The 25,437-nt window shown below is 48.2% G+C and overlaps 3 protein-coding genes across 9 annotated transcripts in view; 2 read left to right on the top strand and 1 right to left on the bottom strand.

Annotated features, from left to right (window-relative positions):
- The window catches only part of Tgfb1i1 (transforming growth factor beta 1 induced transcript 1), a 78,973-nt gene extending 76,629 nt beyond the window's left edge, over positions 1 to 2,344 (top strand). For 5 of the 6 annotated variants that reach the window (XM_052197611.1, XM_052197628.1, XM_052197637.1 and 2 more), the window contains 4 exons: positions 724 to 897; positions 1,125 to 1,206; positions 1,424 to 1,572; positions 1,750 to 2,344. In XM_052197611.1, coding sequence (XP_052053571.1) covers positions 724 to 897; positions 1,125 to 1,206; positions 1,424 to 1,572; positions 1,750 to 2,016 — 672 coding nt within the window. In that variant the 3' untranslated portion in view covers positions 2,017 to 2,344. The remainder of the gene's footprint in view (positions 1 to 723; positions 898 to 1,124; positions 1,207 to 1,423; positions 1,573 to 1,749) is intronic. The other variant, XM_052197647.1, reaches the window with a different exon arrangement.
- A 12,589-nt stretch (positions 2,345 to 14,933) lies between these two features.
- On the top strand, positions 14,934 to 20,881 carry Slc5a2 (solute carrier family 5 member 2). Its single transcript, XM_052197529.1, has 13 exons — positions 14,934 to 15,086; positions 15,612 to 15,683; positions 15,760 to 15,864; positions 16,540 to 16,704; positions 16,987 to 17,092; positions 17,785 to 17,865; positions 18,018 to 18,247; positions 18,597 to 18,732; positions 19,001 to 19,108; positions 19,229 to 19,379; positions 19,485 to 19,653; positions 19,737 to 19,952; positions 20,434 to 20,881. The coding sequence occupies exons 1-13, from the start codon at positions 14,955 to 14,957 to the stop codon at positions 20,869 to 20,871; spliced, it is 2,109 nt and encodes a 702-aa protein (XP_052053489.1). The 5' UTR covers positions 14,934 to 14,954; the 3' UTR covers positions 20,872 to 20,881.
- Rusf1 (RUS family member 1) overlaps positions 20,844 to 25,437 on the bottom strand; it is a 25,885-nt gene continuing 21,291 nt past the window's right edge. For both annotated transcript variants that reach the window (XM_052197497.1, XM_052197506.1), the window contains 7 exons: positions 25,032 to 25,102; positions 24,767 to 24,951; positions 24,625 to 24,682; positions 23,249 to 23,319; positions 22,257 to 22,400; positions 22,079 to 22,156; positions 20,844 to 21,274 (listed from right to left, as the gene is read on the bottom strand). In XM_052197497.1, the coding sequence (XP_052053457.1) occupies positions 21,177 to 21,274; positions 22,079 to 22,156; positions 22,257 to 22,400; positions 23,249 to 23,319; positions 24,625 to 24,682; positions 24,767 to 24,951; positions 25,032 to 25,102 (705 nt within the window). In that variant the 3' untranslated portion in view covers positions 20,844 to 21,176. The remainder of the gene's footprint in view (positions 21,275 to 22,078; positions 22,157 to 22,256; positions 22,401 to 23,248; positions 23,320 to 24,624; positions 24,683 to 24,766; positions 24,952 to 25,031; positions 25,103 to 25,437) is intronic.

Here is a 25,437-nt window from a genome sequence, read left to right as displayed (position 1 = left end):
CCTTCTGTCCCGAGTGCTACTAGTTCTATTTCATTTAATTTCTCCAAAGAGCTCATTAGTTTTCCCTAGTATCTCCTGGGGATCCCTTTCTGGATCAGAAGGCCTGCTCTTGGATGGTGGATGGAGCGGATATGACCCAGAGTCACTACACTCACTTGGCTTAAAGCATCTTGGTAGATTAGTACCTGATTCCCAAACCAGACCTGCTGACCTCAGAAAGCAGGGTAGTGTGACCTCTGTGAGGCTCTAGGTACTCTAGACTTCATGGGGTGCTTCTTCTACTAAAACTTACCTCTGTATTGGCATAAAGAGAACTCTATTTTCTAGCATGATGGTGTGGCCATAATTCTGGCATCCCAGAGTTTGAGAGGTAGGGTTAAGCTATATAGTGAATTTGAAGCCAGCACAACTTAGACTCTCTCTCAACAAACAAAAAGAGACACCCTACATAGACTTTAAAGTAACTAAACCTTTTCATGGGCCCTTAGAAGGAACGTGGGCCCAGATACACTATGCCTTATGTAAATGTAAACACTAGGGTAGAGCAGTAAGGCCAGCTTTGGGCCTCTAACCCAGTTTGTAGAGCCTTGGACGCTTGATTCTTTTTCATCCTGATGCATCAAGGTTATGACTGGGAAAATGCCAGGTATGTAAACCTTAGTTCGTCCAGCTCCTGCCAGGTGGAGAGCCACTCTGACAGAAACCTCCTATTCAACTTCGCAGGTGGTTACAGCTCTGGGCAGAGCCTGGCACCCGGAGCACTTCCTTTGTAGCGGTTGTTCCACAACCCTGGGAGGCAGCAGTTTCTTCGAGAAGGATGGGGCTCCCTTCTGTCCCGAGTGCTACTTTGAGCGCTTCTCCCCACGATGTGGCTTCTGCAATCAACCCATCCGACATGTAAGCTCTGCAGACCCCCCACCGATTAACCTGTTTTAGAGAGGACCGGCCAAATGGAGACCTATCTCTTCTACCTACCTCCACGCCCACCCCTCCCTGTCTCTTCAGTTTTCCCTCTTTAACCCCAGATTCCTTGTTAGTTCTTCCACCTTCCCTAGCTTCCCAGAGGGAGGTGGAGGGAAGACGGGAAAGAAGGTGACAATAGTGTCCTTTTTCATTTTATGCAGAAAATGGTTACTGCCTTGGGCACCCACTGGCACCCAGAACATTTCTGCTGCGTCAGCTGCGGGGAGCCTTTTGGAGAAGAGGGTGAGAGCTAACGCTTAAAAACTACAGGTCCACTGTTCCACTCCCCATAAGTTTTCTTCTATCTCATCTGGTCTTTCCTCTCCATCCTTGGGTCCCAACTCCCGCCCCTGTCTCCACCCACCGCACGCCCTTTCCCTGTCCTACACCCTCTCCTTCCCTCCTACCCACTGCCACTCTTGGATCTTGTCCCGCCCATTTCGTCTGTCCCCGCCCCCAGGTTTCCACGAGCGAGAGGGCCGCCCCTACTGCCGGCGGGACTTCCTGCAGCTGTTCGCCCCGCGCTGCCAGGGCTGCCAAGGCCCCATTTTGGATAACTACATCTCCGCACTCAGCGCGCTCTGGCACCCAGACTGCTTCGTGTGTAGGGTGCGTGGCTGTGGGGAGCGGGCTAGGAGCCCAGGGTGGGATGATTCGTGGATTAGTCGCTTCACTTCTGCTGCGACTTCTGCTGCGAAGCCGCAGGAGTCAGGGTGGATGTTAGTTATCGCCGCGGGTTACCTGGTCAGGGTTTTGGCTCATTTTGTTAATTCCTCCTTCTGGTAGGAATGCCTCGCGCCCTTCTCCGGAGGCAGCTTTTTTGAGCACGAGGGTCGCCCGCTGTGTGAAAACCATTTCCATGCACAGCGTGGTTCGCTGTGTGCCACGTGTGGCCTCCCAGTGACTGGCCGCTGTGTGTCTGCTCTGGGCCGACGCTTCCACCCAGATCACTTCACCTGCACCTTCTGCCTGCGCCCACTCACCAAAGGCTCCTTCCAGGAGCGTGCCGGCAAGCCTTACTGCCAGCCTTGCTTCCTGAAGCTCTTCGGCTGAGCTCCTCTTGGGATCACGGATCTCCAAAACCAAGCCTTCAAAAACACATTCGTGAATAAGACCGAGTCCTCCAGATCCCTGGCTCTGGAGCTACCCAGGCAGCCTTGCCCCTACTCCCACCCCCTCCCCACTGTGGCCCAGCCCCTGGAGAGGCCTACCCCGAAGGTGCTCAGAAAGGGCCCCACTAGCCTGGACTATAGCTCTCACTTTGACACGATTCTGGTTTTCTAATCTGACCAATTAGAGGCCAGGACGTCCCTGTTCACGCGGTTTGCTATTCTGTACACTTTTTTTTTTCTACAAACATAAAAACACGCTCCACATCTTAGAGTGCCAGAGAACTTTGCTTTACTACCCTGAGCCCTTGCTCTGTGCTCTGAGGGCTCCAGGCCACAGCTCTGTGGAGGGGACAGAACTGTACCCCCTTGGGGATAACAACAGATAACAGATAAAGGCAGGCATGGAGAGGTAGGTATGCCTGTAATCCCAACATGGAGGCCAGGACAGACTCTCTTCAATTGCATAGAAAAATTGAGACCAGGTTGGGTTTATGAGACTGTCTCAAAGCAAAAAAACCCAAAATACCTGGAAACCAAAATTCATAGCAGTGGCAACAGAGGGAAGGGTATAGTAGTAGTCCATGACTCTAATCCCAGCATGACAGAGGCAAGTTCAACACCAGCTCAAAAACAGTCTGGCCATATAGAGTGAGTTCCAGGCCAGCCTGGCTCCTGGGTATAAGACCTAGTACCAATAGGATTGGGGTGGGGCACCAGAAGACCCAGGTTCGATTCTAAGCACCTGCAACTATAACTCTAGTTCCCCACCTTCTTCTGGCCTCTACAGGCACCAGGTACACACATGGTGCACAGACATACATGCAGGCAAAAGTCCATACATATAAAACACAATTTGAAAAAAAAGGGGGAGGGGGTTGGAGAAATGACTCAGTGATTGAGAGCACTGTACATTCAGGAGATGCGTGTTCAGTTCCCAGCCCCCACATGGTGGCTCACAGTCATTTCAACTCCAGTTCCAAGGAGTTGAAGACACCACAAGTTATCATGTATTTAAAAAGACATTTTAAACATAGGTCTTAACCACAGAGTCAAAAGAGAGGCACTGGGGAAGAAAGGAAGACATAGGTGTGGGCTCCTGAAAGACAAGTCAGCTCTGTGTTCTAGGGGTGAGGATCTAGAACTTTAACTGTTAATGAGTTTCTCAGGCACCATCTACTTCTCTGTCTCTAATCCTCTTTTTGGTACTTAAGATTATTGGGTAGACGTCTGGATAAAGTAGGAGCTAAAGAATGGGAAAATATCTTTACCAATTATACATCTTTATCAATTATACAATATCAGATATAAAAAGAACTAAACCAAAACAAAAACCCAGATGTTAAGAAAACAAATAGCCCAATTAAAACAGGGTGCAGAAGTAAGCAAGTTCTCAAAAGATGAAACACGATGGCCGAGAAACATTTAAGGAAATGCGCAACGTCCTTAGTCATCAGGGAAATGCAAATCAAAACTACCTTCAGCAGCACTTGGGAGAGAGTCAGGCCTCCTGATCTGCAGCATGAGTTCCAGGACAGCCAGGGCTACACAGAGAAAACCCTGCCTTGAATAAACAGTAAAAAACACAGATTACTTCGAGATTTCATCAGAATGGCAAAGATCAATAAAACAAGTGACGGTGCATGCTGGTGGGGAGGTGGGGGAAGGGCAACACCTCTGCATTGCTTGTGGAGTGCAGACTTGTACAGCCACTGTGGAAATCAGTGTGGAGGTTCCTCAGGAAGCTGGGAAGAGATCTACCTCACAATCCAGCTGATTGCTCTCGGGCATATCCCAAAAGGTCTGTGTGTCCTACTGCAGAGACACCTGTCCATCCATGCTCATTGCAGCTCTGTTCATAATATCCAGGAACTGGAAATAGCATAGATGCTGTTGACGGATGAATGGATAATTGTGTTACATTTATACAATGGTATATTATTCAGCTGTTTAAAACACACAATAATGAAATTCACCAGTAAATGGATGGAACTAGAAAAAAAAATCATTCTGAGCAAGTAAACTCAGATCCAAAAAGACAGATATGGTATGTATTCTATATGTGGATGTTAGCTTTTAAGCTTTCAATAGATATGCTACAATCCATATAATCACAGAGGTTGTGTATGGAGTAAGGGACTGCCAGGGGGGATCGTCTAAAGAAGGAGAAATAGAATATATATAGTTATGGAGAGACAGGAGAAAGGAGAACAGGAAGATTAAGAGGAGAAGAGAAGGAAAGGAAAAGAGGAAGAAAAGATAGGGGCTGTGAGAGAAAACTAATCCTAAAAGGCCCTGGAGGGGCTGTGTAGAAACCTGATACTATTGAAGCCTCCAAAAATATACATATATGAAAGGAATCTAAAGAAAGCCACCAAACAGTGGGGGAGACAATGCTTCAGCCAGATACCTTTCATCACCAAGGGAAACATCCAGTGCTAGGAACAGGCTACATATAATTGAGACATTGGTCAAAGGAGACCCACAGAGACCCCCAAATATCTCAGGCTATTGGTTGTTCTTCACAACCTGATGGTAAGGCCCTCTTGCTAAAGACAACACTTGCATTATCTCATCCGAGTAATTCTCCTATGCCCACAAACTAGTGTCTTTCTCAATCAGCCATCATCAGAGAAACTTTTTCCTGCAGTAGATGGGAGCTAATACAGAGACCCACAAGTAGAAAGTGTGTAAAGTGAGAGACCTTGGAACATCCAGTCCTTAGTGGCATGTCTTCCCTCAGAAGTCAGGGAACTAATCAGAAGAGGAACAAACAAAAAAATGATTATAAGAGACACAGGGGATGAAAGACACCAAGGAAGCAGTGTTTCCAGACACAGCAGGACTGATGCACAAATGAGCTCACAGAGACTGACAGCAGGGCCTGCACAGGTCTGGGCCAAATGGGGTCCCGGGGATGAGAGGTAGAAGTGGGCGTGAGCTCCCATCCCTAAGAGGTACCTTCAACTGAGAACCACTTGCATCAGGAGTGTTTGCCTGCTTCTCTGAAGCAGAGAGAGAGAGAGAGAGAGAGAGAGAGAGAGAGAGAGAGAGAGAGAGAGAGAGAGAGGCTGCCTGCCTGTTAGGCAGTGTCAAGGAAGGTCAGGGTCTGCTGGCAGATTCCCTAGCCTGCTGAGGCATGGACTAATAAGAGATGGTACACCTGAGGCTCAAGGTGAGGGGCTGAAGATTCTATTGACCTTGGTAGAAGGAACAGAGGCTTTTGGATGGGAACAGATGTCTTTAAAAAAAAAAAAGACTTATTTATTATATGTGTAAGTACACTGTAGCTGTTGTCTTCAGACATACCAGAAGCAGGTGCCAGATCTCATTACAGATGGTTGTAAACCACCATGTGGTTGCTGGGGTTTGAACTCAGGACCTTCAGAACAGCAGTCAGTGCTCTTAACCACTGAGCCATCTCTCCAGCCTGGGAACAGATGTCTTATGTGTATATTTCAGCAATTGTTTTTGTTAGCTTGTGACTTTGCTTCCCATGACACTGCATAGTATATTAAAAGGCTAAGAAAAACTCATTGATGGCTGCTGCTGGCATAGTATTGACCCACAGCCTTCCCATATCTGTCTCTTGCATCTTCTTTCTGTCTCTCTTGTCTTTAATCCTCCGTTCCCCATCCCCACCCCCTTCATATCGGCTGGTCCAGTAGACTTGCAAAGGAAAAATTAGTTTTCTTCAATGGACTCTCACTGGGTATATAAGCCACACTTAAGGGCAAGTCCTGTGCATGCCCAGAGTAGATATGGCCAACACAACATGAACTCAGTGGTGTTAGATTTTAATGCCAGGACAAAGGGCTGAGGTGCCTACTTAACATATCAAAGTGAACCTGGCCTGTTGTTGTTGTTGTTGTTTTGTTGTTGTTTTGCTTTGTTTTAAATTTTTTATTGGTTATTTTATTTCTTTACATTTCAAACATTGTTCCCCTTTCCTGTTTCCCCTCTGCAAACCCCCATCTCACCATCTCCCGCTTCTATGAGGGTGTTCCCTCACTGCCCTAGCATTCCCCTATGCTGGGGCATCAAGCCTTCACAGGACCCAGGGCCTCCCCTGTCATTGATGCCAGATAAGGCCAATCTCTGCTACATATGCAGTTGGAGCCATAGGTCCCTACATATGTATTCTTTGGTTGGTGGTTTAAGTCCCTGGGAGCTCTGGGGGGGGTTGGTTGATATTGTTGTTCTTCCTATGGGGTTTCAAACCCCTTCAGCTCCTTCAGTCCTTCCCCCAACTTCTCCATTATCAGTAAGGCTCTGGCAGGGCCTCTCAGGAGGCAGCTGTATCAGGCTCCTGCCTGTTACAGGGTCCTCCTGGCTGACATACCCTGCCCCCTACTTCTGCAGCCCAGGTATTGGGCTCCATTGCCCCTCCCCCAACCATTTTTGTTCTCCTGCCTCTGGGTCTCCCCTCTCCCTCTCTCTCTCTCCCTCTCCCCCTCTCTCTCCCCCTCCTCTTCCCCCTCCCCTCTCCCTTCATGGTTCAGGAACATGTTCATTCTGGACTCTTCCAGATGTCCCTGCCTCTGGCCATGTTTCCCCACATATCTATAATAAATATAGATTTCTCCTCTACTATACCTAGGACCAGTGATGTCTTCTGATCTTTTGCTTGCATATTACGATTTCCTATTTTGTATTTTTATTGGCTTGTGTGTGTGTGTGTGTGTGTGTGAGAGAGAGAGAGAGAGAGAGAGAGAGAGAGAGAGAGAGAGAGAATGCCTGTATGCATACTGCCTGCCTGCCTGTCTGCCTGCCTGCCTGTCTGTCTGTCTGTCTGTCTGTCTGTCTGTCTGTCTGTCTGTCTCTGTGTGTATATGCTTCTCATACTTCTTCATTGTTTTGTTTTATTCTGGTTTGTTTGTTTGCCTGTTTGAGAGAGAGAGAGACAGAGACAGAGAGGCAGAAACAGACAGAGACAGAGAGAGACAGAGAGACAGGGGGGGGTTGGAGTTGGTAGGGTGTAGAGGTGGAGAGGATCTGAAACAAGATGAGGAAGAGAAAACTGGTCAGAATACATTGTAGAAAAATATATTCTAAATTTAAAAATAGATTAGAGTGGGTCTGGGGTGCCATGTGAATTGAATCTGGGTCTTCTGGAAGAGAAGCCAGTGCTCTTAACCATCTCCAACCCTCCTGTCAGAATTCTTGCTTCTCAGATGGCCAGAGGCATTAACCAGTTTCTCTCGTGAGTGCCTTATGTTCCGTGTATTCAGCAGGTGCTTGCATATGAAATTTTTACCCCATTGAAAGACAGAGTTTGGTGAATAAGTACCCCATCTCCTGGCGACTGATGGTCCAGTCTGAGGTGCATTCTGTGTGAGGCCACTGGGGTCTGGGCTGCGGCCTCATATAGGTTCTGTCTGTCAATCAATGATCGCTCTCTGGCCTTTGTGCCCCTCCTCACCTCGCTTCTCCACTCCTTCACCTCCTTACCAGAGTCACTGGTCTAGGCTGGCCTTCCACATCTGTGGCTTCTCCGTCACACCCCCTCCCCTAAGGGTTATCCTCAGACAAGAGACTCAAGAAGCAGTGGAGAATCTAGGTGACTTGAACTTTTGTGGCTTTATTATTTTTTTATTCGATATATTCTTTATTTACATTTCAAATGATATCCCCTTTCCTGGATTCCCACCCCTCCCCAAAAGTCCCATAAGCCCTCTTCCCTCCCCCTGTTCCCCAATCACTCCCTTCCCATTTCCCTGTCCTGGTATTCCCCTACACTGCTGCACTGAGCCTTTCCAGGAACAGGGGCCTCTCCTTCCTTCTTCTTGGGCATCATTTGATATGTGAATTGTTTCATAGGTATTTTGAACTTCTGGGCTAATATCTGCTTATCAGTGAGTGCATACCATGTGTGTTCTTTTGTGATTGGGTCACCTCACTCAGGATGACATTCTCCAGTTCCACCCACTTGCCTAAGAATTTCATGAATTCATTGTTTTTAATAGCTGTGTAGTATTCCACAGTGTAAATATACCACATTTTCTGTATTTATTCCTCTGTTGAGGGATATTTGAATTCTTTCCAGCTTCTGGCTATTATAAATAGGGCTGCTATGAACATAGTGGAGCAAATGTCCTTATTACATGCTGGGGAATCCTTTGGGTATATGCCCAGGAGTGGTATAGCTGGGTCCTCCGGTAGTATCATGCCCAGTTTTCTGAGGAACCGCCAGACTGTTTTCCAGAGTGGTTGTACCAGCTTGCAACCCCACCAGCAGTGGAGGAGTGTTCCTCTTTCTCCACATCCTTGCCAGCACCTGTTTTCTCCTAAGTTTTTGATCTTGGCCATTCTGATTGGTGTGAGGTGAAATCTCAGGGTTGTTTTGATTTGCATTTCCCTGATGACTAAGGATGTTGAACATTTCTTTAGGTGCTTCTCAGCCATTTGATATTCCTCAGGTGAAAATTCTTTGTTTAGCTCTGTACCCCATTTTTAATAGGGTTATTTGGCTCTCTGGAGTTTACCTTCTTGAGTTCTTTGTATATCTTAGATATTAGCCCTCTGTCGGCTATAGGGTTGGTAAAGATCTTTTCCCAATTTGTTGGTTGCTGTTTTGTCCTTTTGACAGTGTCCTTTGCCTTACAGAAACTTTGTAATTTTATGAGGTCCCATTTTTCAATTCTTGAACTTAGAGCATAAGCTACTGGTGTTCTGTTCAGGAAATCTTCCCCTGTGCCCATGTACTCAAGGTTCTTCCCCAGTTTCTTTTCTATTAGTTTCAGTATGTCTGGTTTTATGTGTTAGTCCTTGATCCACTTGGACTTGAGCTTAGTACAAGGAGATAAGAATGGATCGATTTGCATTCTTCTGCATGCTGACCTTCAGTTGAACCAGCACCATTTGTTGAAAAGGCTATTGTTTTTCCACTGGATGGTTTTAAAGACGGGCCATGTGTAAATGGGCAGGTGCCTAGCATGCCTGCTTCAGAAGACAGCATAGACTCAACTAGCCTTTAAGCAAAACCATTTGAGGACAGAAAATTGCTTTTGTATTGAGCATATGACCCTTTTCTGGTCATTTCTTAAACAATATGGTATAAGAACTATTTTCATAGCATTTATATCGTTTTGTGTATAATAAGGAATTTTGAGATAGCATAATATCTGAGGATGTGTGTGGGCCTGAAGCGTCCTTAGATATTCTCATCTAAAGTGGGCTATGGAACCAAGACTTTACAGGTACTGAGGAATGAGTATACTTGAATTATCACATGAATTTTTGGCTTAAGATGATGGTGACCTGTGCTGTTCTATGAAGATGTTGATGGAACCAGCACAGAAACTCCCACCAAGTCCTCACCAAAACATCTTCCATTTTCATGTCTTTAGAGGCTGTATCCCTGAAACAAATATTTAGAAGAACTCTGCCCACTGCCCTGCCTCTGTTCAGCCCCCAGCCTTTTCTTATCTTTAGGTCTGCCTTTGTAGCACTTGGCACTCCTTAAACACAGGTTATCATATTCATCCAAAACATCATTCTCTGTTCTCTATTTCAAGGACCCTTGCAACTGCCATACTCAGACAAATCCTACTGACACAGAATACCACTTTCTGATTTCCAGTCCGGTCAATTCTAGAAAGCAGATATGTGGATATTTTCCAGCCCTTCCTATATGCAGCCTATGCTAAGTAATGAATGGGCTACTAAGAATGAATCCGGTCAGTCTGCTGTGGAGGAGTCTTTAATCTGCTGGAGAAAGATACCTGAACCTAGAAAAGTACCACAGAAGCATCCATAACTATATCAGGAAAGTCAAGGAAGCTTCCTCATTCATTCTCTCTCTCTCTCTCTCTCTCTCTCTCTCTCTCTCTCTCTCTCTCTCTCTCTCTCTCTCTCTGGCTCAGAATCAAAGCCAGGGCATTTGTGCATGCTGGGCAAATGTTCTACCACAGTATTATTTACTTTTTATGTCACAGAGACCAAAATACCTGACAATGACTTAAATGAAGAAAGAGCTCATCTTGGCTCACGGTGTCAAATCGTGGCAGAAAGGCTGTGGCAGACCAGATCGGTGCGTGGCTGTGGAGTCTTTTCATATCATGGTAGAGCAGGGAGCAGAACAAGCAGGAACCAGGAACCCAGTATCATCTTCAAAAGTCTCCAGTCTTCCTAAATAATGTCACTATCTGGGACTCAGACATTCAAAACATGAGACTGTGAAGAACACTTCATATTTACACCATGACAGCCATCGAGTTTCCTTGCCAGCCCTTGGGTTTTGCAGACTATATCTTATTGTGTAACCCAGGCTGGCTTTGAACTTAGGATCCTCATGTATCCACCTACTGAGTGCTGAGCTTGAAGCTGTGTGCCACCACCTCTGACTGAGAAATATTTCTTTAAAAGTGTCATAGACAAGTTACTGAAGGCTGGGGAGAACTGTCATGTCGGAGGCAGAGAGGCCCTCTGAGCAGAAGACAAAGATTTGAGGGATATAAAAATGTTCAGCACAGAAAAAGACTTTCTGAATAGGACCCTGCTAACACAGGCATTGACACTTATAATTACTAAATGGGACCTAATAAAGCGTAAAAGCTTTTGTATAACAAAGGACACCATCCGTTGAGCAAAGAGGAAGCCTACGGAGTGAGAAAAATCTTTACCAATTACACATTTGACAGAGGGTTAGCTTTTGGAATATTCAAAGAACTAAAATAAAAAAAAATGATCATCAAGAAAAAAAATAGCCAAATTTTAAAATAGGGTATAGAACTAAGTAGGGAGTTATCAAAAGATGATACACAAGTGCCAAAGAGACAGCTTAAAAGTTCAACATCCTTAGCAACTAGGGAAATGCAAATTAAAACTGCCCGGAGATTCATCTTAGTTCTATCAGAATGGCCAAGATCAATATAAACAAGTGACAAGTCATGCTAGCAAGGATTCTGGGAAAGGGAGACACTTATGCATTATGGGAGCACAAACTGGTACAGCCACTGTGGAAATCACTATGGAAGTTCTTTTAAAAGCTGAAAATCAATATACCATCACATTCAGCTATACCACTTATGATGGTTTGTATATGCTCAGCCCAGGGAGTGGCACTATTAGAAGGTGTGGCCCTATCGAGGATGTGTAGCCTTGTTGGAGTAGGTGTGTCACTGTGGGTGTGGACTCTAAGACCCTCATCCTAGCTGCCTGGAAGTCAGTATTCTGCTAGCAGCCTTCAGATGAAGATGTAGAACTGTCAGCTCCTCCTGCACCATGCCTGCCTGGATGCTGCCATGTTCTCACTTTGATGATAATGGACTGAGCCTCTGAACCTGTAAGCCAGGCCCAATTAAATGTTGTCCTTATAAGAGTTGCCTTGGTCATGGTGTCTGCTCACAGCAATAAAACCCTAAGTAAGCCACCACTCTTGGGCATGTATCCAACGGACTTTACATCTTACTACAGAGACACTGCTCATCATTCAAAACATGAGACACTTGCTCACGTCAGCTCTGTTCACAATAGCAGAAGTGGGAAAGAGCCTAGATGTCCATCAACTGGCGACAATGACAATGAGGTGCATCCATACAAAGGAATACTATTCAGCTGATGAGAAAACAAAATTTGAAGGCAAATGGACTGAGCTAGAAACTATCATTCTAAGTGAGGTAAGCCACACCCAGAAAGACAAACACTGAAAATATTCTCTTATTATGAGAATATTAGCTTTTAAACTTTAGATATGTGTGCTTCATTTATAATATCCACAGAGGTTAGGTAGTTACTAAATGACCAGGGAGGAGGAGGGGATTTTCTATGGCAGGGGAAATAGAATATAAAGAGATAAAGGAAAATTAAAATAGGGGGTTTAAATGAGGGCAGGGTAGAGAGGGAACATGAGGAGGGAAAACTAACACTAAAAGCCTTTGAAAAGCTGTATGGATCATCAGAGGACTTTCCTCTTGCTGTACATGGGAGCTAATAACAGGAACCAACAACTGGACAATGTGCAGAGAGACAGAGCAGAGACAGAGAGACAGAGACAGAGACAGACAGACTGACCGACTGACCTTGGAGAACTCAGTCCCAGATGAGATGTCTAAGAAGTCTCCATCAAATCTCTTCTCTGAGGGCTCAGGAAACTCTGCGGAAGAGGAGGAAGAAAGAGTGTAAGAATCAGAGGGGATGAAAGACACCAAGAAAACAAGGCCCTTTAGACGTGACAGGACTAACGCACACAAGAGCTCACAGAGACCATGGCAGCATGAACAGGGCGTGTCCAGGTCTAAGCTTTACGGGGTCCCAGCACTGAGAGGGAAGGAGACATGAGCCTCCATCCCTAACTCAAAAGCTATCTCCAAATGACACCCGACTAAGAGGGAAAAGTTAGTTTTCTTCAACAGGGTCTACATGAATATGCAAACCACGCTTACAGATACGCTCCATGCCCAGCAGTCGATAACCAACAGACAAACTCAATAGGATTTGGGGAGGTATTTTTGTATGGGCTTTGCTTTTTTTTCCCCCCTTATTGGTTTTCTGCTTACTTTTTAAAAATGTTTTTTTTAATAATTATTTTTTAAATTTCTCTTTAATGTATTTATTTAATGTGTATAAATGTTTTGCCTGTATGTATGTCTGTTCCCCACATGTGTACAGTCCCTGAGGCAGCCAAAAGAGCGCACTGGGATTCCTTAGAACTGAGCTACAGGCCATGTGAGTGCAGAGATGGAACCCAGTTCCTCTAGAAAAGCAGCCGGTGCCTTCAGCTGCTGAGCCAGCTCTCCAGCCCCTTTGCTTATATATTAAGGTTTCCAATTTTGTGTTTTTATGAGATCTGTGTGTGTGTGTGAGTGTGAGTATGAATCTATGTGTCTCTGTGTTTATATGTGTTTCTTGTACATTTCCTTTGGCTATTTTATGTTTGTTTGTTTTGTTTTACTCTGGCTTTATTTTATTTTAGGTGACTGTTTTCTTATGAGATAGAAAGAATGTGGATTTGAGTGGGTAGAAAGGTGGGAAGGATCTGGGAGGAGTTGGGGGAAGGGAAACTAATCAGAATATATAATATGGAAAAATATTTTCAATTAAAAAAAAGAGCCACATGGAAACCTACTCCCGCAGAAACTTCCTAAAATATACACATACATTAGTGGAATTTAAATAGAGTTGCCATTTAATGAAGGAGACAATGTCCCAACTGGACATCACATGGTACCAAACAAAAGTCCCAGTACCAGGAACGAGTTACCATCTTATGAAGTCATTGGCCATAGAGATCCAATGGCTTTGGATCACAATCATCACAAAAAAAACTATTGCCGAGGTTACTGGGTACTTTCCGTAACCTGATGCTAAGACCCTGTGGCTGAAGATGGTACTTATTTATACCACTGAACGTGGAGAAATTGAGCTGTGTGACTAGAAGTTTCTTCACCCCTATAGACGATATTCATAGTTCTAGAAAGTGCTAGGTGCAGGAGGAAATTAATCAGCCCTCTCACTCAGCTACACACCCTGGGACTTACACCAGAGACCTGCTCAAAAGACATGCCTCCTGGTGCACTATTATGGGAACAACGAACATTTTTGGGTGTATTTAAGGTCCACTCCATGAGATGGAACCCATCCCCGACACTGCTAAAATGGCTGAGAACCTGAAACTAGATAGAGCATGGGCCCCAGGGAAAACGTAGTACAATTATTCTGCTAAAGGCACACAACTATGACTCCTAATGGCATATCGCTGGCTCCATCCATTGGTCAGTGCTTCACTGAAACCTCACTAGAGGAGCTTCTTGGAGTAGAAGGTGATTAACACAGGACCTGTGACTAGACAACTTGCAGAGAGAGAGAATTGGGAGCACTTAGACTCCAATGGGGTGTTTGTGTCTCACACCTCTGCTAAAGACTCGGGTTCTATATAGAAAACAGGAAGATTGCAAAAGCCAAGAAAGCACAGTTTTCCGGACACAGCAGAGCTGATGTGTATCTGAGCTCGCAAACTGAAACAGCATGCAAGGACCCACACAAGTCCTAACCAAATAAAATCCCAGCATGGGAAATGAGAAGTGGGCACAAAGTCCCACTCTTAACCAAGAAACTACTTGCAGTTGACAACTATTGGGAGAGATAAATTGGTTTTCTTCAATGGACAGACACTGGGTGTATCAATAGCATCCCAAGGCAGACCACATGCTCAGGAATAGTTGGCCAACACAAAACACACTGCACTTTCTGTTTTTTATTTTGTTTTTGTGATTTTCTTTTTTCCTTTTTCTTTCTTTTCTTTTTCTTTTTTTCTTTTTTCTTTTTTCTTTTCTTTTTTTTTTTTGAGAGAGAAAAAGAATATGAAGTTGATCGGAGGAGTCGGGGATCTGGGAGATGTTGAGGGAAAGAATTTGCCCAAAATATATTGCATAAAAATTTTTTTAAAATAAAATTTAAAACAATTCTTGGGATAGAACAAAGAGAAAGTAGGAAGTCTTTGGTTTGGGAAGGGCAGGACAGTGAAGGAAATGTGATCTTTTTCTGGGTTTTGTATGGCAGAAGTTGGGGCAGGGCAGGCTTGCTGGTCAGGCGGAGGAGCATATACCTCCTGCTCACTGTCAGGGGAAGACTTGGGCAGAGGACACCATCAGAGTTGGATTCGGACCTTCCTAAACCAAAGCTAGAGGGTGAGTTTTCAGAAAATGCAGGAAGTAACTTTGCTTGGAACACTGGGTACAGGATGGAGCCTAAACCCAGGAAGGAGGGCTCTTGAATTCCAAATGGTCCAGCGCCCCAGGACCAGCCTTCGGCCTTGATAGAACCTGATTCAGCTAAATAAAGCTGGAGATGGGGGCTGGGGGACTTGTCGGCTCAGTGCTCCTGAGGTAACCATTAATCCTTCCCCCGGGAGAAGCCAGGGACTAGCCCCTTGAGGGGCAGATGCTCGAGAGAATGGAGGAGCACGTAGAGGGAGGCTCTGAACTTGGGGAGCAGAAGGTCCTGATTGATAATCTTGCTGACATTCTGGTCATTGCTGCGTATTTCCTGCTGGTCATTGGTGTTGGCTTGTGGGTGAGACGTTGAGGGGGTTTTGATAGGGAAATACTTATGGGGCTTGAGGGTAAAGATTTAGGGAGATCTCAGAGAGGAGTGGGAGAAATGTGCTTGGATATAATGAGGGAGAAACCTAGATCTAGTAGGCAAGCCAATCTTTAATTCTTTGTCTTTTATTCTTTGTCTTTGGAACTTCTGGATTGTGCAAAAGAGACTGTGGGTATCAATAGGTTTTCCTTTAAGCCAAGTGTTCTAAGAGATGTATCTGTTTCCACATCTGGGTTACGGCTGAGCAGCAGCCCATATTTAAAGCCACTGGGTAAGTTAGGCTGAATCTAGACATATCTAGGTTCCAGGAGTTGCACTAGGATTAGGGCCCTGGTGGTTCTGTGGGAGAAGGTTGGGGGTAAGGAGATACACAGTCTGGGGAGTCCAGGGCTGGTTAATCTTCAGCCTGAAACAAGGCTGAGGAATGTGTTGAGGAAGCTAATGAAGTCCAAAGATGTGCCCCAATCTCAGTTTCCCCCCACTTCTGTTTCCCAGTCTATGTTCAGAACCAATAGAGGCACAGTTGGTGGCTACTTCCTGGCAGGACGGAGCATGGTGTGGTGGCCGGTGAGAGGGGCTGGGGGATGGGATGGGAGGGACCCTGGAGAAACAGCTTAGCTCACCCCCTTTTCTGGCCACCCAGGTTGGAGCGTCTCTGTTTGCCAGCAACATCGGCAGCGGTCATTTTGTGGGCCTGGCAGGGACTGGTGCAGCAAGCGGCTTGGCAGTGGCTGGATTTGAGTGGAATGTGAGATCGTCTTGTCTATAATAATCCACCCAGTGGAAACTTCCAGAAAGATCACATCTTGGGAAAAAGCTCCCGGCATGGGGATATGAACAAGTTGGAACAGCCCAGTTCGGGGGTGAGGTCGGGCTGGGAGCAAGGATCACATGCTAGCTTACAGGCAGTAAGGTACAGGCAGGTCCTGCTCCCGACTTTCCGTATATGCCCATCCGTCCTCCGTGGGACTTGACCATTCTGAAACAGGGCCAGCATCTCCATGATGAAGTGCCTGTCTTGATGTTTTTTGATGCTGTAGTCTGTGAGCATCTCTAGGCTGAACTGAAGTTCTTTGCAAAAACAAGAAAATCAAGTGCGGAGACTGGGCTCACTTGGACGGTTGGAGAGATGGGGGTTTGAGGCTGTCTTGGGTGAGTGGAGGGGGGGCAGCGCTGCCTGGCAGTCTAAAGAGTCTGTGCACACAGGTTCATTTGCTAGAGAGGTCGACAGGGACCATAACAACCTTGGGAGAGACTAGTTAGAGGTGATGGTCGGTAAGCGCAAAAAGGGCTCTATTTAGTTAAGGTGCCGGGAAGATGTCCAGGGTCCAGGCACTTCCGCTGCCATCTTCTGGGTCCTGGGTATGAGGACTAGGACAGGGCTGCTCAGGATCCTATCCCTGGCTGCCATTTGATCCCACAGGCGCTCTTTGTGGTGTTGCTTCTCGGATGGCTCTTCGTGCCAGTGTATCTGACGGCCGGTGTGATTACAATGCCTCAGTACCTCCGCAAGCGCTTCGGTGGCCACCGCATTCGCCTCTACCTGTCGGTGCTTTCGCTCTTTTTGTACATTTTCACCAAGATCTCGGTGAGCACGTGCTGTGGGCGGTACAGACGCTCAGAAAGGTAGAACAACCCAATGAAGTCTTCAGAGACCTCTGGAAGGGGCGGGAACAGGGAGAAACGCTGGAATCAGCATGAGGGGTGGGGCCTGGAAAGAGCACAGCCTCGCGGACCTGGGAAGACTAGGTTGTTGAAAAATGAGTGGACTTTTGAGGTATGGCCAAATAGGAAGGATGGTTTGGGGACAGGTGTTGGACCCGAATCGCTGCCTTTGCCTCTGACCTATGTATTCGCTCTCTTCTAAAAGGTGGATATGTTCTCCGGGGCAGTATTCATTCAACAGGCCCTGGGCTGGAACATTTATGCTTCCGTCATCGCACTCTTGGGCATCACCATGATTTATACTGTGACAGGTGGCTGCATGGGCGTGGCAGGGTGGGAGGGGAGGAGCTTGACAGTGGTCATAGAGAGATGGCCTGCAGTATAAGCGGGGAGCCACTGGGTCTACTGAAAAGCAGTAGAGCTACGGAAGTGTGATATAGCACAAGCAGAATTAAATCTATGGAAAAGAAATTCACATTTCTTTCAATGTCCCTTGGATTTGGATTGTAAGGTCAGGCACCCGGCTAGTGCTGGGTGAGCCTCAATAGTGAAGAGGGAAATAATTTAGAAGCTCCTGGCCTTCTTGGATGTCTCAAGAGTCGACTTGGTGGATCTCCAAGATCTTTGGTTAAATTCTGTGCAGTTCCCAGGATCCCAGATCATATAGAATGGGTAGTGGTGCCAAAGTGGGCTTGGGGGCCTGCTGCAGGAGGGGATGCCAGCCAGGCCTGGGCCTTGGAGGAATCACCCCACCCCATTACCCAGTTCAGAAAACAGGCCAAGCAGTGGATTGTGGGAGTCTTGCACTACATGCATTCCTGGCCAAAAAAGTATCAGTGGACTCTCAAACTCAACTCTGCTTCCTGCTGTCCCAGGGCACAAGCCCAACATCATTTTTTGTAAATTTTGTTCTCTAGAATGGGTACTTTTCTTTGGTCTCAAAAATCATGGGTGCTAGGGACGAGCAGCTGTGCGATCCTTCACTGACTCGGTCTTGTTGCAGGAGGGCTGGCGGCACTGATGTACACAGACACCGTGCAGACCTTTGTCATTCTTGCTGGGGCCTTCATCCTCACTGGTTATGGTACGGGGCTTACCCACTGTGGGCAGGGCAGGGCCTTTTGCTGCCGCAGAGCTTTTGATGTAAGGGCTAGAACCTTGCTGGTCTCTGCCATGTGGGTCCTAAGGAGGGCCTTCACACTTGGGCCAGATCCCCTGACAACCTTGCCTGCACAGCTTTCCATGAAGTGGGCGGGTACTCGGGTCTCTTCGACAAATACCTGGGAGCAGTGACGTCACTGACGGTGTCCAAGGATCCAGCTGTTGGCAACATCTCCAGCTCCTGCTACCTGCCGAGGGCTGACTCCTACCACCTGCTGCGTGACCCTGTGACAGGAGACCTGCCGTGGCCTGCGCTGCTCCTGGGGCTTACCATTGTCTCAGGCTGGTATTGGTGCAGTGATCAGGTGGGTGAAGGCGTGGGGTGGCGTGTGTGTGTGTGTGTGTGTGTGTGTGTGTGTGCACACGCCCGAGGCAGAACTCTAAATGCCCCGGGCTGGTTGGTGGTGACACCAGCCTTTGGAGTTAGGGTGAGGACAGGACCTGAGCTGATGGATCATGCCTGGGTGGACCCAAAGGGCAGAGTCCAGTGGTAGGATCGGAGGATGGAGACGTAGCAGGGGCTCCATAGAGCTAACTAGAGGCTGGGTACGAAGCAGAGTGGGGTTGCAGGTTAGTGCTAAGGGGCCGTGGAGAGCAGAGGCGAGGCCTGTGGGATGTGAGTTACAGGGATGACCCGGATACCCCTTATCATAGGTAATAGTGCAGCGCTGCCTGGCTGGGAAGAATTTGACTCACATCAAAGCTGGGTGCATCTTGTGTGGCTACCTGAAGCTGATGCCCATGTTCCTCATGGTCATGCCAGGCATGATCAGCCGCATTCTTTACCCAGGTAATGTCTGCTTCACACCAGCCTCAGCGGTACTGGGCCACATCCGGGTCCTACCCCCGCCCCCCCCCCTTTTTTTTTTGTTCAAGGATTCAAGTACCTGCCCATTATACCTGCTACTATCCTAAGAGCTGAGGACTTGGTATATCAGTCTTGCTCCCCACCCCTCGCCCCGCCCCGCCCCCGGAAGTACCATCTCTAGGAATCCCGTTCACACTAGGCCTTCCAGATCATGGTCTTTCCTAGCCACCTTCTAGCTTCTTTGTTGCAGATGAGGTGGCATGTGTGGTTCCTGAGGTGTGTAAGCGGGTGTGTGGCACTGAGGTGGGCTGCTCTAACATCGCCTACCCACGGCTCGTTGTGAAGCTCATGCCCAATGGTGAGGGCTGGGAACGGCCACGCCTGCAGGGACTGCCTATGGGAGGGTCACCTCCTGCCAACCCTTCACCACCTTGACCGCACTGAAGGGCCCCGGCCTGACAGCTCTCGTTGGTCACAGGTCTGCGTGGGCTCATGCTGGCCGTCATGCTGGCCGCCCTCATGTCTTCCCTGGCCTCCATCTTTAACAGCAGTAGCACGCTCTTCACCATGGATATCTACACACGCCTGAGGCCTCGTGCAGGCGACAAGGAGCTGCTGCTAGTTGGAAGGTGTGGCTTGGGTCCCAACCCCGGTTCCATAAACAAACTTGGAAAGTGGGCGTGGAACCCCAGGAGGGTAATGGGGAAGTAAAATCCCACTGTCCTTAACTACAGGCTTTGGGTGGTGTTCATCGTGGCGGTGTCCGTGGCTTGGCTGCCCGTGGTGCAGGCTGCGCAGGGAGGGCAGCTCTTCGATTACATCCAGTCTGTCTCCAGCTACCTGGCGCCTCCAGTGTCTGCAGTCTTTGTGCTCGCACTCTTCGTGCCCCGTGTGAATGAGAAGGTGAGTAGGGCGTGCCCGTGCCCGTGTGGACTCCGGGGTGAGGCCCCGGCAGCTTGAGTAGGCTAATGCTGCTTCTCCTGTAGGGAGCCTTCTGGGGACTAATTGGGGGCCTGCTGATGGGCCTGGCTCGGCTCATCCCCGAGTTCTTCTTTGGCTCGGGCAGCTGTGTGCGGCCCTCGGCGTGCCCAGCGCTCTTCTGCCGGGTACACTACCTCTATTTCGCCATCATTCTCTTCATCTGCTCTGGCCTCCTCACCCTCGGAATCTCCCTGTGCACCGCGCCCATCCCTCAGAAGCATGTAAGTGCTGGCCTCAGGGGAGCCAGGGGACTACAGGAGTGTTTGGGATGCGTGAGCCCTTTTCACCCCTTTAGCCAGTCTGCTTCAAGGAGTGCCCGGAGGCCGGAGGCCGGAAGCCGGGAGTTCAGTGCGAGGCTGTTTCCAGGGCAAGCGCATTTACTTAACTGACATTTTTGGGAAGCAGAACAAATGAAAATAGGAACTTTAAGACCAGTCTGAAGAACTACGATTCTGGGGTTAGACCTAAAACTTGGGGTGAAACACCGGGCCGGGCAGGGCAGACTTTAATACTGGATGAAGAGCTCCGGGTTCAGTGTGCAGACAAAGACTATCCTGGAAAGAGGGATCTGAGTGAGCTGAGCCTAGGCAGGTGTGCAGGCCAGAGGGAGGCTGGGGAGGACAGTGACAAGGCTGTGTGCCAGCATGGACCGGGGGTCAGGGGTCAGAACTCCCACCTGGTTCCTTCTCCCTGACTTCCCAGCTCCACCGCCTGGTTTACAGTCTCCGGCACAGCAAGGAGGAGCGGGAGGACCTGGATGCTGATGAGTTGGACAGTCCAGCCCCTCCCCCTGTGCAGAACGGGTGTCAGGAATATGCAATGGGGATGGAAGGTAAGGCACACCCCAGGAGCGTATCCTGGGAAGCTCGCGAGCTAACTCCCTTCAGACTAACTGTGTGCTCCCCATTTCTTCCAGAGGTCCAGTCCCCAGCTCCAGGCCTGCTCCGCCAGTGCCTGCTCTGGTTCTGTGGGATGAGCAGGAGTGGGTCAGGGAGTCCTCCACCCACTTCCGAGGAGGCGGCTGCAAGCACCAGGCGACTGGAGGACATCAGTGAGGATCCGAGCTGGGCCCGAGTAGTCAACCTCAACGCCCTGCTAATGATGACTGTGGCTGTGTTCCTCTGGGGCTTTTATGCATAAAGTCAAGTGTGTTGGCTACCATGAGCTGCCACCAGGGCATGTCTGAGCCTCACAGAAAGTGAGCGTGAGGAGCTTGTAGTGGATCCCGGAAAAGGGAAAGGGCAGGAATACAGCAGGTTCCTTCCTCTTTACCTGGGGTCCAGTGCATTTGATGGGTTGTCACTTCCCACAAGATGGTGGCCAACTGGTCACAGAAGCTTGCCTATACAAGAATAAAGCTGCCCTTGTGGCAGAAATGTTGTTGCTCTTGGCTCCATTCTGGTCTCCAGGCTCCTGTCCTGGGTTCGGGCTTGGAGCCCCACTGCTCATAAGATCTTCTTTTCTGGAGTCAGGGGCCATGTGGCCCTCCACTCATCCACCTCTAGATGGTGTTTCTCTGTCTTCCAGCCAGCAGCCTGCAGTCCTAGGAGAAGGTCACAGGATGAGGCCAGGGAGGATACTCTGGGCTGAACCTGGGGGTGTGGCTGGTCTTGGCCACTCTGTGGGTTCTTCTTTTTCCCACCTTCTATCCCCCTCAGTTTCAACCCCTATCACTAGATAGGAGAGAAAGTAGGGGAGGGGGAGAGAGATAGAGATCCCTGAATCTAATGTCTTTCCTTTTGTTTCTTCTTTGACAAACCGCAACCAAAGCTCCCCTAAACGACCAACAACCACCTACCCCACCTTTTGGGGACTTAGCATGTATACACCCTGTGAAAAACTCCCAGAATTCCGAAAGTCACATAATTTCAGAAACTATCTACAACTGGCAAAACCATGGCTCTGCTGGAGCATGAGGAAATCACAGCCAGCTCCTGTGGACAGTCCGAGGCAGCCCTGTATCCCTGTATCTGGGATTAAAACAAAAAACATATTCCTATAATATTTCTGTGTTTTTTAAAGAAACCAAAATTCCAGAATTCTCACTACAGGCATGGGGTATGTGATGAGGCACAGGCTGGTGCGGCCTTTCACACTACTTGGGCTCCTCTGTTGGGATTACCTGTGGCAGAAAATGAAGCATAGTGGGAAATCAGCCATAGTCCATGGGAAAGGGCAGAAAAAAGTAAATGCTTTATGACCAACTTGGCTGACAGACTATCAATGTCAGAGGCCACCTGAACTCCATCCTGCAGGGAGGGGACAGTTGCCCAGACTGAAGCGCACAAGCGCAGCCCTTTATTCCCACGCAGGACCCAAGGCTGCAGAAGGCAGGGGATGCTGTTACCTTTCAAGAACTTTGGGAACAGTGTGTCCAACACTTGATGGGTCTCCCTGACAAGAATCCAGCTTTCTTTCTTAGAACCTGGTGGGTGTAAAATCGGGAATTCTCACATCCTCAGCAGCACAGATAGCCCCCCCTTTGCACCTCTACAGAGATCAGCACGAGCCCACGCAGCTCTTACCCGCCTGCACCTGGCGCCTCAGCGCTGCCAGCTCTCCTGGAAGCGTCCCATCTTCCCGCAGGGCTCCAAGAATCAGCCCATGGGTGGCAGCCCTTAAGACAGTCTCAGGGCCTGCCTCTTGGCTCAGAGCGACCTGTACCTGGTCTGAGAGACCCAAGAGACAGACAAAGATCAGAATATTCCTCAAATGCCTTCAATCCATTTTTCTGGTCCACTCGTCCACCCGAGGCCATTGCCAGACGTGCGAGTCCCCACTCTTCCCTTTCCAACTTCAACTTCTCTTGTTTCTTTAGACAAACTGAAATGCTCAGTTTTCAAGTGCAATTTCACAGTAGCGCCAAGAGGTAAGTTCTTTCACCAGTGAAAATTAATGCCTTTAACACGTCACAACCGGCAACTCCTGAGGACTTGCTGCCCAACAAAGAACTCAGGGTAAGCGGCAAAGTGACTTGCAGAGAAGCTGAGGCCACAGTCTCACCTGAGTACATTACAACGTACAAAGCGCTTCTTACAAAATCACCCTATTCAATCCTTAGAAAAATGCTGCAAGTAATAAGGCAACTTCTGTAGCTTTGTGATCTAGATCAGCGGTTTTCACGTAAAGGATCATGCGGTGACCCTTTAACACAGAGTGATCTCCAACCATAACATTATTTTCGTGGCTACTTCACAGCTATAATTTGCTACTGTTAAGAATTGTACTGTGTAAAAAAAAAAAAAAAAAAAAAAAAAGAATCATACTGTAAATACCTGATCTGCAGGACATCCAGTATGAAAGGGCCATTCAACCCCCAAAGGGGTTGCTACCCACAGGTTGAAAAACATTGTTAAAGAGGGATACAGCGAATTCACTAGGGTAGGAAGCTATTTGTTTGAATGCATCAAAATGTTGGTCTAGAGCACTCTATAGGACTCTAGGCAGCTCCCAAACCATCCAGGGATTAGAGGCCAGAGTCAGAGGAACGAAGACCAGGAGGGTGCGGCACACTCACTTCGGGCCTGGTCCCAGCAAAGGAGGTATGGCTCGTGGTGGCCCTCAGACAGCTGCTTCAGCTCGGAGACACTGAGAAAAGAAGAGCGCACTGGAGCAGGGACGGCAAAGCAGCAGGACACACGTGGTTAAACTGTTGGCTGTAGCCGTCCATGTGCCACGGGCTTCTGCTCAGTGCCCATTTTCCTAGCTACTGCCTCAGCCCCTCCCACCTCTCCCTTCCTGTACAGTCTTTCCCATGTACAACCCTTCCTTCATCTAGAAACATCTTTTGCAGGAATTATGATTTCCAGTGCTGCATACTGACTCTCATCTTGCTTCTCCCACAAATCTTTCTCTCATATCTACTGTCTATTCGTTTTGTTTTGTGGCCCACTAAGGTGAACCAGGGCCTCCTTTATGACTAGGGCCTTGGAGCTATGGTTGAAGGCTGGAGGGCTCAGGAGTGGGCACACAACCAAAGACAGTGACTTCCTTCTCTCAGAACCCATTATGAGCTAATAGTCCTCCTCCCTGGCTGACAGGTATGGCCTGCCTCCTGTGAGCTTAGTGCAGGTAACTCCAGTTGTGAGTTAGTGACTGCGCTGGTTGAACTGTGAGGTGCTTAGTTTGTGTCAACTTGACACGACTTAGGAGTCACCAGAGAAGAGGGAACCTCAACTGAAGAACTGCCTTGACCAGACCGGCCCAGGGCTATGTCTGTGAGAGACTGTCTGATTGAAGATTTATGTGGGTGACACTATCCTTCGGCAGTCAGGCCAGGTTTGCATAAAAAAGCTAGTTGAGCACAAGCCTGCGAGTGAGCCAGTTAACAGCAAGGCTTCTGTCTTAGCTCCTGCCCTAACTTCCTTTATGACTGAGTGTGACCTGGAACTATAAGCCAAAGAAACCCTTTCCTCCCGGAGCTGTTTTTGGTCATGGTGTTTATGACAGCAAATAAACCAGATCATACCAAGTGTAGAAAATGGCATTTGGAGCTTTTCACCCTGTCTTCCGGCTTACATACTTCCTGCGCCCTCTTGATACTACAATGCCCCATGATCCTTAGAGGGGATGGTGTGGGTACCTTGATTCAGGGTGGGCCACATCTTTCATCTATGTGGGCCTGAGTCTGCGCCACTGCCGTGCATTATAAGGAGGCTGAGGGCTGCTTTTAACTACAGGTATATATACAGAAGGCAGTTTGCTGCTATAACTTATCTCCTCTGTTCTATTTCCTGCTTCCCTCAAGAGCTCTCGCTGACCTCTGATGCTGTACCATGGCAACAGGAAACCTAGAACAGATTATTCAGTGAAACCTGACCAAAAATCAGTGTGTAACTGAAAACAGGAGCTTATGTGGGAAGTGTGTGAAGCAGGAGCTACTGGACCACTCACCTGGAGACCAAGTGGTGTAAGGGAACACCCAGGGACAGAGACAGGGATGGCCAGAAACCTGTTGGAAGCAGTCAGGATGCTCAGGCAGAGGGGGAAGGAAGGCTGGGAAACCCAGGAACCAGAGCCCAAAGGGTTGGATCACCTGTCCACAATGGCTCCATCTCATTGGCTGAAGCAGGCTCAAGTACCTCTCCCCTCTGAAGGAAGTGCTTTAGGACCAGCTGGAGGCGGCTTTCATTCAGGGTCTCCAGGACGAGGGCTCGGACTGCCCGGTAGTTGGCATAGATGTGCAGGGCAGTGAGCAGGAAGAAACAGCCAAGGCCGAGGCTGGGCAGAGAGTAAGGTGTGCAGTGTAAACAGGAAGAGGCCAGGTGGGCATCTTCGCCACAGCCTCGCTCCTGGCTTACCTTGGGCAATCTGATACCAGGGGAAGCATCAAAAGGCTGACCAGAAGCCCCGCTAGGTTCACCACTGTCTCCTGGAAAAGAGCAGAGAAGCAGAGCAGTAGAGGGCTGCCGTCAAGCCAGGAGAATCTCCAATCTTGGTGCTTTTTATTACAATCCTTAGCACTTCAAAACACATCCAGGGCTCCCTATCCTGACGGGAGTGCCAACTACTAATGTCTTGGTGAGTGAGCTGCTATTTCAAAGATCCTGGGAATGTCTCTGCTCAGGAGACACAGTATTCTTCGAATGCCCTTGGGACACACCAAGACTCATCTGAGCAGTCCTACGCTGGGCACTGGGCACAACTAATTTTCTACAGTGTGCAGGAAAAGGTGGGTCCCTTCTTGTCTGGTATCTAACACTGGCA

The sequence above is a fragment of the Apodemus sylvaticus genome, chromosome 1 (genome assembly GCF_947179515.1).
Source record: "Apodemus sylvaticus chromosome 1, mApoSyl1.1, whole genome shotgun sequence".
Lineage (NCBI taxonomy): Eukaryota > Metazoa > Chordata > Mammalia > Rodentia > Muridae > Apodemus > Apodemus sylvaticus.
The sequence above is the reverse complement of the archived record's forward strand: the minus strand, read 5'-3'. Positions and strand labels throughout refer to the sequence as shown.

What these genes read in the sequence shown, in the direction of transcription:
- Slc5a2 (XM_052197529.1), top strand. Translation starts at nt 14,955, where the DNA reads ATGCTCGAGAGAATGGAGGAGCACGTAGAGGGAGGCTCTGAACTTGGG. An exon ending in TGGCTGGATTTGAGTGGAAT is followed by an intron (nt 15,865 to 16,539) that starts GTGAGATCGTCT and finishes TTGATCCCACAG; the next exon opens with GCGCTCTTTGTGGTGTTGCT. An exon ending in TGTGAAGCTCATGCCCAATG is followed by an intron (nt 19,109 to 19,228) that starts GTGAGGGCTGGG and finishes CGTTGGTCACAG; the next exon opens with GTCTGCGTGGGCTCATGCTG.